Source organism: Heterodontus francisci, chromosome 32 (genome assembly GCF_036365525.1).
Source record: "Heterodontus francisci isolate sHetFra1 chromosome 32, sHetFra1.hap1, whole genome shotgun sequence".
Taxonomy (NCBI): Eukaryota; Metazoa; Chordata; class Chondrichthyes; order Heterodontiformes; family Heterodontidae; genus Heterodontus; species Heterodontus francisci.
This window is the reverse complement of record NC_090402.1, coordinates 30,353,718-30,367,205: the sequence shown is the minus strand read 5'-3', so window position 1 is coordinate 30,367,205 and position 13,488 is coordinate 30,353,718. Positions and strand designations below refer to the sequence as shown.

The 13,488-nt window shown below is 39.7% G+C and overlaps 1 protein-coding gene across 7 annotated transcripts in view; it reads left to right on the top strand.

Moving 5' to 3' along the window:
* Positions 1-13,488, top strand: part of rgs3a (regulator of G protein signaling 3a) — a 401,039-nt gene that overhangs the window by 239,170 nt on the left and 148,381 nt on the right. For all 7 annotated transcript variants that reach the window (XR_010969010.1, XM_068012622.1, XM_068012623.1 and 4 more), the window contains one exon: positions 7,046-7,177. Coding sequence is in view for 6 of the 7 variants with exons in the window: in XM_068012622.1 (XP_067868723.1) it covers positions 7,046-7,177 (132 nt within the window). In the remaining variant the exon portion in view is untranslated. The remainder of the gene's footprint in view (positions 1-7,045; positions 7,178-13,488) is intronic.

Below are 13,488 nucleotides of genomic sequence, written 5' to 3'. Positions count from 1 at the left end.
TAAACACACTGTGTTTTAAACTCCCCCTTGGTGAATCCTTGTTCACTGCTTTCCAATTATAAGGCAAAGAAATGAGCGCAAACCAGCTTTCTTAGGTTTCAAGAAGAAAAGTGACGTTTATTAAAAGTTAAACTGTAATTCAGTTTAACACCTACGGATACACGTCGTACCCCTCCCCCGCTAGCATGCATACGCCATACGCACATGTCAATAGAGACAGAAAAGAGCAGAAGAAAAATATGGAGAGTTTTGAGGCAATCTCTGAAGAGGGGTTTTTGTCATTGTGCTTCGAGCTCGCTGTAGTCCTTGCTGGTAGGTAGATCTTGCTTTTCGTTGGGGCCCAGTATTATTCTTAATCCTTGTTCACTGTAGGAGAATTTTCTCTCTTGGGGTTCATGTGTCTTCAATCGATTCCGAAGCTGGTGAGACAGATGAGAGCAGACGGGAGAGAGATGTTCTCAATCCAGGAGCTAGGAGCTTTCTGAGTTGAAATTCTCTGTGGCAAGTTCAAAAAAAACCTGCAACAGTCAGTTGGTCATATGACTAAATGGACTGACCACGTCTCTTTGTGTATTCAACCATCTTAACAGTCAACCTGGAATGCTAGCTCCTCCACCTTCAACGTCTGGTAATCAAAAGTCCATTGTGGATTGAACGTATCAGGGAATGGTCTTCTGTCCCTTTTAAGCACTGTCTGTAAATATATAAATGTATTTCCAGTCAAGGGTCTGATGTTGTTTTCTTTTAAAAGGAAGTTTGTTCTTTACTCCAGTAGCAGTTTACAAATCAATGTTCATGTGGTGAAATTAATATGCCTCATTCTTGGCAGGTGGGGGCCTGTATGACAACACAGATTTGATCATACATGTAGTCACCACAACATAAAAAATATAGTTATTATGTAGATTGTGACTTCATATCTTCAATTCAGTTGCTTTACAATACTGTTATGTGATTTGTATTTCAATTTAACATAAGGGCAGTTACCATTTATGACAGTTGGAAATATGGCTGAGATATATGAGAGCCTGCTTTATTTAGGGGGCTTGCATGAGGCCTAGTGCTTCCTGTTCAATGTAAAATTGATTATCATTGTAATTCAGCATTAATTACACCAATATTGAAGTTTGCAGTATTGTTGGTTGTGCTTCCAAAATTATAAAATTATAAGTGTATGTATTACATGGTATTTAAAACACAGCAAACAGGCCATTCTGCCCAAGTGGTTCATGCCAGTACTTATGCTGCAGATGAGCCTCCTCCAACCCTACTTCAGCCCACCTATCAGCATATATTTCTATTCCTTTCTTCCTCATATATTTATATAGCTTCCCCTTAAATGCATCAGTGAAGGAGAGCAGGGTGTCATTGGCATGCATCTGATCAGCTCCAAGTGTACTTCAGGTTTTAAAATGTGTTTAAAATTGACTGTCAACTTCATTGACGTTTCAAGGAGTTGCAGTGTACTTAACTGAACCAATTAGCAAAGCTTTAGGACCTTGAAATTATACTTGGTGAATAGTAACATACAACATTTAACCCATTTGTACAAAATTCCTTTGCCTACTGTTTATCAACAATATTAATATATTTATAATAGGCATTGAAACAATCAGGTGAAGAATGTGTGCACTACTACTTGCACAGCACAATTTCAAGATCCAGAAATTATGTAAATCATGTAAATGTTGCTGTGTCGGGTCCTGCTTTTGTGACATTTGTTTATGAAATTTGATATGAATCTTAAAATTATTTAAAAGGCTACATTTGAAATGTTTGTAGATATATCTTTGAGGAGTAGACTTTTATACCGCACAATGTGTGGTAAATTGAGGTCCAAATGTGAAATCTAGATTTTTGCCTTTTGTCTTTTTTTAATTGGTCCAGGTATCTTTCTAGTAAATCTACACTGCAGTCCCTCCAAGGCCAAGTGTGGTGCCCAAAACTGAACACAGTGGGCCTGATTTTAACTCTGTAAGTGAATGGATTTTGAATGAGTTAAAATCAGGCCCAGTATTTCTCACATGGTTTAACCAGGACTTTGTATAGCTCCAGCATGACTTCTACCCCCATGTATTCTATTCTTCTAGATATGAAGGTTGGCATTCCATTAGCCTGTTTTTATTGTTTTCGTACCTGTCCATGACATTTTAATGATTTATGCACATGAATCCCCTAAGTTTCTTTGAACTTCTACTGCTTCTAGCTATTCATCATTAAGAAAATACTCTGACCGATCCTTTTTAGGCCTAAAGTGGATGACCTCAAACTTGTCCATATTGAAATCCATTTGCTACAGTTTTGCCCATTCACTTAATCTATTAAAATCTCTTTGTAAGTTTAAGCTTCCATCTACGCTCCTTACAATACGCCTATCTCTGTGTTATCGGCAGACTTGGATATGTGACACACTATCCCATCATCAAAGTCGTTAAATAATGAATATTGAGGCCCCAACACAGATCTTGTGGGATGACACTGGTCATTTCTTAATTAAAGTACCTGCCCATTATCCCTACTCTCTATCTCCTGCTACTCCAGCTAGTCTCCTAACCAGGTAATTAATTTTGCACTCATTTCCATGAGCTTCAACTTTAGTTAACAGTCAATTATGAGGGACTTTATCAAATGCCTTCTGGAAGTCCATATTAATAACATCCATAACCTGTCTACTACTTCAGTCAGCTCTTCAAAAATTCAATCAGATTCGTTAGACATGACCTACCCCTTACAAATCTTTGCTGGCTGTCTCTGATTAGCTGAAAATTTTCAAGGTGTTCAGTCATTCTACCCTTAATTGTAGATTCTAGTAGTTTCCCAACAATAGATGTTAGGCTAATTGGTTTATAATTCCCTGATTTCCCTGTTTCACCTTACTTAACTAGTGAAGTGGCATATGCAATTTTTCAATCCAAGGAATAGTTCCTGAATCATGACAAATTTGGAAAATCATAGTTATAGCATCTGCAGTATTCTCACCTACTTCCTTTAAAGACCTGGGATGAAAATTGTCTGGTGTTGGTGATTACTATTGACCACAAACTGAACTGGACAAGCCACATAAATGCTGTGGCTACAAGAGCAGGTCAGAGGCTAGGAATTCTGCAGTTAGTTACTCACCTCCTGTCTCCCCAATGCCTGTCCACCATCTACAAGGCACAAGTCAGGAGTGTGATGGAATACTTTCCACTTGCCCGGATGAGTGCAGCTCCAACAACACTCAAGAAGCTCGACATCATCCAGGACAAAACAGCCCGCTTGATTGGCACCCCATCCACCACCTTCAACATTCACTCCCTTCACCACTGATGCACAGTGGCAGCAGTGTGTACCATCTACAAGATGCACTGCAGCAGCTCACCAAGGTTCCTTCGACAGCACCTTCTAAACCTACAACCTCTACTACCAAGAAGGACAGGGCAGCAGATGCATGGGAACACCACCACCTGCAAGTTCCCCTCCAAGCCATACACTATCCTGACTTGGAACTGTATTGACGTTCCTTCACTGTTGCTGGGCAAAATCCTGGAACTCCCTTCCTAACAGCACTGTGGGTATACCTACACCCCATGGACTGCAGAAGTTCAAGAAGACAGCTCACCACCACATTTTCAAGGGCAATTAGGGTGGGCAATAAATGCTGGCCTTGCCAGCGATGCCCACATTCCACAAACGAATAAAAAAAAGTCACTGTTTTTCGTGCCATTATTTTCTTCATTGTTGCTGAAAGTAGAGACATGTTGTCGAATGGCAATGTCTCTACCAATCAGCGTTCACTTGCCAACCAATCAGCACTCTCTTCTCATGCAGTATAAGTTGGTGTTTTCCCATACATTGGTTATTCTTGCGATTGTCCTGATGAGTGCACGACGACAGCTTCAACAACATGTCTCTATTTTCAGCAATACACAAGTTCTGTACTACTAAATGACTATTTTCTTCATTATTATTATTTTGCTTACGTTAATTTTGGTGAGTCCCCGTCGCTGATTCAGTACTAGCTTCCTTGGGATGTCTGGCATGCTATCTACTGTAAATGTCACAAATTAATTATTTAACATGTTTGCCATTTCCTTATTTTCATTTATAATATCACCATTGGCAGTTTTTAAGGGGCCCACATTTCACTTAGTCACACTCTTTTTCTTAATTTGATTGTAAGATGTTTTTGTGTTGATTTTGATAGCCCTTGCAAGTTTCTTTTCATACTCTCTTTTTGTAGCTCCTGCTATCTGTTTTATCACCTTTTGCTATTCTTTGTATCTCACACATTCGCCAGGGTCTGTCTTTTTTTGCGTTCTTGTATGCTTTTTTTTAGTTTTATGTCGTCCCTTACCTCTTTAGTTGTCCATGGCTGTTATTGTATGCAAGTAGAGCTTTTTCCCCTTAGGGGAATAAACTGGTTCTGTATCATGTTAATTTTTTTTGGATAACTCACAATGACCATCTGTCATTTTACCCATTAAAAGATTTGTCCAGTTCACTGTGGACAGTCTCCGTCTCATCCTGTTGAAATCAGGCTTACCTAAATATAGAATTGTAGTAGCTGTTTTGTGTTTCTCCCTTTCAAACATAACATTGAACTCAATCATTTTCTGGTCCCTGTTAGGTAAATGTTCACGCACTGTTAGCCTGTTAACTAAATCTGGCTCATTGCTCCTTGTTTTTAAATACGTTTGAATGAATTATAATTCACCTAGCTTAAAGGTCAGCAAATAAAAGTTTGTTCACATTTCAATTTGAAAAATTAGCAAGTTAAAAATATGTTCTATTGATATAGGATCTGATGTCATGAAAATGTCACCCATTATTGATTGCAGCAACGCTGTTCAACTATGTCCTTCTATCTAAATAGGCAACAGCATAATTATCAGTGCAAATAATGAGTATTACTGTTTTTAGACTCGGGTAATATTTAATGCCCACATGCAAGGGTCGATTTTCTTCACTTAGTTAAATCATGTCTGAAAGGATAAGAACTGGTGCTAACCTGGCCTGAGTTGTAAATTGCTAATAGCACTTAAATTTCCAGGACCAACTCGTTTAACATACTAGTTCACAGGCTTCATTGCTGATTAGGCCAAGTATGGGGAGCATACTTACAGTGGAAACAGGAAATTGAACTTAAGTGAAATTTGAAGGTATGGGAAGACTCAGAAGGCCATAAACAGACTTTACCAAGGTTGAAGGAACAAGGAATTAAGAAAGTGAAGAGAAAGAAAACCTAAAGTGCTTAGATCTTGCCCTCTGGTGCTTGTGAGTAGCAACTGGACTTCTGGCAGAGGTAGGGGGATGGGTGGAGGAGTGAAATTTGGAGCAGGGCACAGACCAGAGTTCTGCCCCTTATGGTGCCTTGTAAATGCTGCAAAAGTGGTGGCAGGTGAAAGAAGCGCCTGCCCCCCTCCACCCCGCAACAGCGTATTTATACAAATAACAGGATGATGCCATACATCAGAAGCCCTATCATTACTACCAGCTGCACACATAATTTGATTCACACCTTGATAAAGCAGGCATGAGTTTCCAGGACCGGTTGCAGATACTGGCAGAGGCTGATAGGTCGATTTCACAAGCTGTGAATGCAGACATTTTGTCTATCTCAGCTTTGGATGGAACAATTTTGATTTTTGTTTTCTACCGTGCTAGTAAGAAAGCTGCATTTCACCAATTTCAGGCAGGTTTTTTCCCCCACCCATTTCTTCATTGTGCCATTACTATGGGGTTCACTATGACCATTCTCATATATGCCCTTATTATGGATGTAGAACAGGACCAGGATGAAGAGGAAAGAGAGGCACACAAGATAAGACTGTTCCAATGAAGACAGCCAACTTCTACCACAGTCTTTCAACCATTCTTCTCTTTCAAAGATGGAACAGAAGAGGTTTGCTTAAGGAGGTTACAGCTCACTAAGGAAGCTTTGCAAAAACTCTTGCAATCATACCTCCAAACATCGATGGCATTAGAATTCCCAGAAGATTCTAAATAGCAAGCAATTCCATGATCTTATTTTTCAGATGATGTGTGACCAGCAGCATAAGACCTTTGTCCATGAGAGTCAATTTTTCAGGAAACTGCAACAAAACTTCCATTCTTAGGAAGTGTCCTTCCTCTGTTCCAGGGTGAAGGAGAAGGCTGACTACCTGGTGACAAGGGCTATCCCTTGATGCTTTAGCTAATGATACCTGTCCATCTGCCCTGCACTGATGTTTAGGAACGGTACATTACGGCACGTGTCAAGTTCCATAACATTGTGGAGCGTACCATAAGCATTCTGAAGGCATGTTTTCATTGCCATCAGAAATCAAGGGAGCAATGCAGTACAAACCAGCCAGGATCTGCAGGATAATTGCCCCAATGAAGAACCTTTTATTAAAGATCTAGAAGAAGAAATGAGCCAGTAGTTAGTACTCAGCAGCCACTTTATCGACAAGAGCAGTAAGTCGGAGCAGTGGAAGCCCTTGAAACTGAGGGAAACATATTAAACAATATCTAGTAAACATCAAAACTAAAGGAAAATATTGCAGATTCTAGAAATCAAATTCAAAACAGAAAATGCTGGAAACACTCAAGCAGCATCTGTGAAGAGAGAAACAGTGACTTTTCATCAGAACTGGAAGATGTTAGAGATTAACAGCTTTAAAGCAAGCACAAAGCCATGGGAAAAGGCCAAGGAAAGAACAAAAGGGAAAGGTCTCTATTTAGAGTGGAGATTAGGAGTGATTAAGTGGCAAAAGTGATGATGGTGCAAGGCAAAAGAAGGTGACAGTGAGACAAGTATAGAAGTTGGGTCCAAAAGAGGTGTAAATGGTTGAAGCAGGACAGCAGAGGGAGGGAAGCATGGAAAATCTGTCAAGAGAAGAAGTCTGCCATGGCCTGAGAATGTGGTAGTAAAAAGGCAGATAGACTTCACTAAGCAATTATAACTACAATAAAGTGGCTTTTTGCTATGTTCAGTTAAATATCATGTACATAATCTTGCTTTAAACCAGAATTTTGTGTTTCTGCAAGAACTGGTGTTGACCAATTTGTTTTTTTTAATCAGAAATCACAGAGCAGTTTGAATTTAAAGGCATACTCAACAGAGCAAAAAAGGAAAGTCTGTCAATGTTTAATGGAGAACATTATCAAACAGAAGCAAGAACAAAGATCAGCAGTGATTGAAACAGCGAACAAGGTAATTTTTTTTACACAGGTGCAAGAGAATTTTGCTGAAGTTATAAGTATACATTTTGCAGAGATTACTTGTTTATGTTCTTACCTGCTATCTTTTCCATTAATTGAAAGGTGTAAGTCTTTACGTTCAGCCAGGCAATTTTGCAAGAAATGTGAAAACAACAAATGAAAGGGAATGCTACACAGCTAATAGAACGCTGTAACTGAAAGGCTTATGATGACAAATGGGGTCTACCCATCAAAAGAAAATTTCTATAATTTGCCAACACTATGTAAAAAAAAAACTATCAAAACTAACTGGAATATTCTGCGTTGTTTCCTGACTGGGAGTGCAACTTACTTTAGCATATTTTAGCCTTGTGCCAAAATTTGAAAAGCTAGTTGAAAAAAAATACAAAAATTGCATTTTGAAGGGAAACTGGCATTTAATATAATTAAAAATGCAATTATGCCATGAATGTAAAATTGATACCAAGAGGGTCTATGTAGAAGTTGCAGTGTATATTCAGAATCACAGCCTAACCTGAATGGAGTTACACTATAATGTTCACATCAGTGCTGTTTTGCAACAGTACTAAAGCTGAATTGTGAATTTGGTCAAAATCATTAATGTTAGTTTCATTAAAGGATAGATAACTTTCCTAACTCAATGTGCATAGGTGGCAATATGTTATCATGACATAAATTAGAAAGTAATGTATGTATTTTGAGATTACTGTTTGTAATTTGAGTTGACTTCTATGAATGTATTCAAAATGATTTCACAATATGTATTCTACATTGCTGATTTTCAGGAAACATTCTTAGGTATGCATTAATTTATTTATCTGATACTGCAAATGGAGTCAAAAGTAAATAATCTGTTTGTTTCTACATCATGTATAACAATTCACTTTTAGAAGACCTAAATGATGACCTCTCTCAATTTGCTGTTTACTAATGAAAAATAGCTTTACTCTATTGGACTGTTCACATATGTTAGATATCTAAATTCAGGATTATTCCTGTCACTATTTTGTGAACCCTCTTTACTAAGATAATAGATTAATGGTTTTTAGGGTGGGGTGAACACTGGCTGTGTGTTTTTATTCAATAGGGAAGTGTGAATCAAAGAATTTTCACTTCATCAGTGCACTGGAAAGGAGGGTAGTAACTTAAACAGTTCCACTTGGTCCATGTTCACTAGGAAGTTGATTTCCTTATCCTGTTTGCTAAATATCATTCTCTCAGTCTTGCTACCCCATGACAAGTAATATTCATCTATTTTTATCTTGAGGTGGAAGTATATGTTTAGCCAAAATTCAGTAAAAATCACAACTTAGATGTTCCAGGATGTGATGCAGTGAAAATAATAACTGAGAAAAGTCAGAGATTCTTAAGAAAAAGAAAGTTCAGAAATTATTAAAAACATCATTGGGGAATTAGAACTCTTTCCACTATGCTTCTGTGACCACCTTAGGACATTAAAGGTGTTATATACATGCAGGTTATTGGTGTTGGCTGGTCCAGTGGGACCTGAAAATTACTCCCTCTGCTAATGCAAATATCCTATGTGAAATGAACTTGAGCAGTTGGAACCTATGGAGCATTAATTTGACTATTGTACTTGGGGACGTAATTTTTTTTTATTGAGGAAAATAGAAAAAATGTACACTGGTGGTGTGATTGACAAAAGAGGTGAGAGATAACATAAAGCTCAAGGAAAGAATATACAAAAGTGCAAAGAACAGTGTAGATCAAAGGGACTGGGATCAATATAAAGAACAGGAAAGGAAGACAAAAATATATAGTAAGAGCTGCAGAAAGGAACAGGAAAAGAATCTTGCATGGGATATCAAGGTTAACACAAAATGTTTTTCAATTAGAAGAAAAAGGGAAGTCAAAGTCAGTGTAAGCTCTTTAAAAACTGGTGCAAGCAATATTGCAAATGAAAATAAGGAAATGGTAGCCTTGTTTAATGATTACTCTGTGTCAGTCTTTGCCTTAGAGGACATTCCTGGGAAATTAATAATAAATTAAGGACTGGAGCTGACTAAAGTTAATGGAAGCAAGAAGGCAGTATTAAAAAAAAATTGACAAATCCCCAGGACTTGATGGATTCCACCCAAGGGATTTAAGGGAAGTAGGTGAAAAAGTTGCAGATGCTTTACCCATAATCTTCAAGATCTCCTGCGATTCAGGAATTGTTCCTTTAGTATGGAAAATTGCAAATGTGACTCCATTATTTAAGAAAGACTAAGATAGAGAAACCAGGAATTTATTGATGTGTTAGTCTAACATCTGTTGTGGGATGTTTTTGGAATCTATAATTAAGGACAAAGTGACTGAGCACTTAAAGAAATTAGAGCTGATTAGAGAGAGCCAACATGGATTTGTAAAGGGTAGGTCATGTCTAATGAACCTAATTGAATTTTTTGAGGAAGTAACTAAAGTAGGAGAAGAATGTCTGTAGATGTAATTTATATGGACTTCCAAAATTCAGTCGATAAGGTTCCACAAAGAGAGTATTCGCTAAAATTAAAGCTTGTTGAATAGAAGGCAAATTATTAACCTGCTTAGGTGATTGGTAGTAAAAAGGCAGTAAAAGACAAGGGGCTGGATTTTACAACCCCCATTAGGGATGAGCTCCCACCTCCAGAACTGCTGGCCAATCAGACGGCCAGCAGCTCTACAGTACTGGCAATGCCACCGGGAGCAGTGGCAACCACTGGTACTGCAAGAAGCCTGCAGAGAAGATGATGTCAGGAGACCCCAGATGAGTGAGTTGGGTCGGGGTCACCAGGGCCAGGCAGACAGGCTCCGGGGATGGGATGGGGTGGGTGGGGGCAGGGGTTTGGTGAGGGTGGGGGCATCTTGCCAGGGGGCAGCCATCATTGCCCAGGGGACCCTCCCGGGACCATGGATTGCCCCCAGTGGAGGGACCCCTCCAATCCCACTAAGAGGCTGCTAGGTCTAACCTGGCAGCATCTCCACATGGTAGCAGGCCCCTCTGTCTTCCACAAAATTGGAGTGGAGGCAGGAAGAGGCCTTAAGTGGCCATAAATTGGCTACTTAAGGACCTCTATTGGCTTGGGGTGGGAAGGCCATCCTCGGTCTTTCCTGCCCCGGACAAAATGGTAGGAGGCCAGGACAACATTGGAAATAGCATCCCTTGCCATTTTGTTTGCCCCCCCCTCCCCCTGCCTCCATTCTCATCTCCAAGGGCAGCATAATATCCTGCTCAGGGAGTCAGGATAACAGTTATGTCCTCAAATTGGAAGTTAGTGACGAGTGGTATCCCACAAGGATCTATGCTGGGGCCTGAGCGATTCACTATATAGATAACACATTATATAGCCATAAATTCAAGTTTGTCGATGAAACTAAGATTGGTGGCATAATAAGTAATGTAGACAGGAGCATAACATTACAACAAGACACTGATAGATTAAGTGAGTAGGAAAAAACTGACAGATGGATTTCAATGCATGTGAATGTGAGTTCATCCATTTCAGACAAGAAAAGGATAGAGCCCAGTTTTTTACATGGTAAAAAGCTAGGAACAGTGGAGGTCCAAGCAGACAGATTACTAAAATGTAGTAGTTAGGTATAAAAAAAAAATCGAAAAAGCTCATGAGATGTTAGCCTTTATAACTAAAGGGTGAGAATAGAAAGGGGAGGAAGTTTTTCTAAAGCTATATATGGCCCTGCTTAGACCACATATGGAGTACAGTACAGTTCTGGATACTGCACCTTAGATAGGATATACTGGCCTTGGAAGGACTGCAGTGCAGATTAACCAGAATATTATCAGGGCTGCAAGGAATAGATTAAAAGGAGCAATTACATAAACCCGACTTGCATTCCCTGGAATGTAGAAGGTTAAGGAGTGATTTCTTTAAGGTTCTTAGGACTTTGAAAGAAATTGATGGGGTGGAGAGAAGATCTTAAGAAATAGGAGTAGAAGTAGGCCATTCGGCCCCTCGAGCCTGCTCCGCCATTCAGTATGATTATCGCTGATCTGATTTTGGTCTTAACTCCACTTTCCTGTCACCGCCCCTCCCCCCCCATTACCCTTGACTCCCCTGCAGATCAAAAAGCTGTCTAACTCAGCCTTGAATGTATTCAATGACCCAGCCTCCACTGCTCTCTGGTGAAGAGAATTCCAAAGATTAACAACCCTCTGAGAGAAGAAATTCCTCCTCATCTCAGTCTTAAATGGGAGGCCCGTTATTTTTCCCCCTAGTTCAAGATTCCTTCACGAGGGGAAGCATCCTCTCACCATCTACCTTGTCTAGCCCTCTCAGAATCTTATGTTTCAATAAGATCACTACTCATTCTTCTAAACTCCAGTGAGTTTAGGCCCAACCTGCTTAACCTTTCCTCATAAAACTACCCCTTAATCCCAGTCCAGTGAACCCTCTCTGAACTGCTTCCAATGCGAGTATATCCTTCCTTAAGTAAGAAGACCAAAACTGTACACAGTACTCTAGGTGTGGTCTCACCAATGCCCTGTACAGCTGTAGTAAGACTTCCCTACTTTTATACCCCATCCCCCTTGCAATAAATGACAACATTCCATTTGCCTTCCTAATTGCTTGCTGTACCTGTAAGCTAACTTTTTGTGATCCATCTACGAGGATACCCAGATCCCTCTGTACTGCACCATTTCGCAATCTCTCTCCTTTTGAATAATAATCTGCTTTTCTATTCTTACTGCCAAAGTGGGCAACTCACATTTTCCATCTGCCAAATTTTTGCCCAATCACTTATCCTACTTCTCTGTGCAGACTCTTTGTGTCCTCCTCACAACTTGTTTTCCTATCTACCTTTGTATCGTCTGCAGATTTGGTTACAATATACTCAGTCCCTTCATCCAAGTCATCAATATAGATCGTAAATAGTTGAGGCGCAGCTCTGATCCCTGTGGCACTCCATTAGTTACAGTTAGCCAACATGAAAATGCCACATTTATCCCGACTCTCTGTTTCCTGTTAGTTAGCCAATCCTCTGTCCATGATAATATATTACCCCCCAACACCATGAGCTCTTACCTTGTTTAGTAACCTTTTATGTGGCACGTTATTGAATGCCTTTTGGAAATCCAAATACTCTACATCTACTAGTTCCCATTTATTCACCCTGCTTGTTACATCCTCAAAGAACGCGAATAAATTTGTCAAACAGGATTTGCCTTTCATAAAACTATGTTGACTCTGCCTGATTACATTATGATTTTCTGAATGTCCTGCTACTACTTCCTTAATAATGGATTCCAGCATTTTCTCAAGAACAGATGTTCGGCTAACTGGCCTATAGTTTCCTGCTTTCTGTCTTCCTCCTTTCTTGAATAAAGATGTTACAATTACAGTTTTCCAATCTGCTTAGATCTTTCCAGAATCTGGGAGATTTTGGAAGATTGCAACCAATACATCCACCATCTCTGCTGCCCCTTGTAAGACCCTAAGATGCAGGCCATCATGTCCTGGGACTCGTTAGCCTTTAGTCCCATTAGTTTTCCTAGTGCTTTTTCACTAGATATCGTGATTGTTTTAAGCTCCTCCGTCCCTTTTGCCTCTTGATTTTCTACAGTTCTTGATATACTATTCTGAAACCTTTTCAGCTGATGAGTGAGTGCCGAACAAGGGGACATAAACTTAAAATCGACCCAGGCCATTCAGAAGAGAAATTATGAAACAGTGTATTTATGCTAAGGGTGGTAGAAATGTAGAACTCTCTCCCATAAAAAAGATGTTAGCTCAATTAATAATTTTAGATCTGAGAATGAAAGATTTTTGCTAGCCAAGGCCATTAAGGGAGATGGAACCAAGGTGGGTAGATGGAGTTAGGATACAGATCAGCCATGATCTAATTGAGTGGTAGAATAGGCTTGAAGGGCTGACTGACCTACTCCTGTTCCTATGCTCCCTTCCCTCTTAACCCCACTTAATATGACATCGGTGCAGGAGTAAACCAAGTAACTTGTCAAGCCTGATAACCATTTTCGTTAGTTATGGTGGCCTGCATCCTTTTACTTCAAAATTCCAGCTTTTCCCTTATATTTTCTTATATTTTTGGGAGGGGAGGGGGGGGGGGGCGGCGGTGGCATAGTGCTAATGTCACTGGACTAGTAAGCCTAGGCTAATGCTCTGGGGACATGGCTTCAAATCCCACCATGGCAGATGGTAAAATTTGAATTCAATTAATAAATCTGGAATTAAAAAGCCAGTCTAATGGTGACCATGAAACCTTTGTCGATTGTTGTAAAAACCCATCTGGTTCACTAATGACTGTTACGATCAGGTGAGAAAGAGGTCCAGGGTTCCCTTTCAG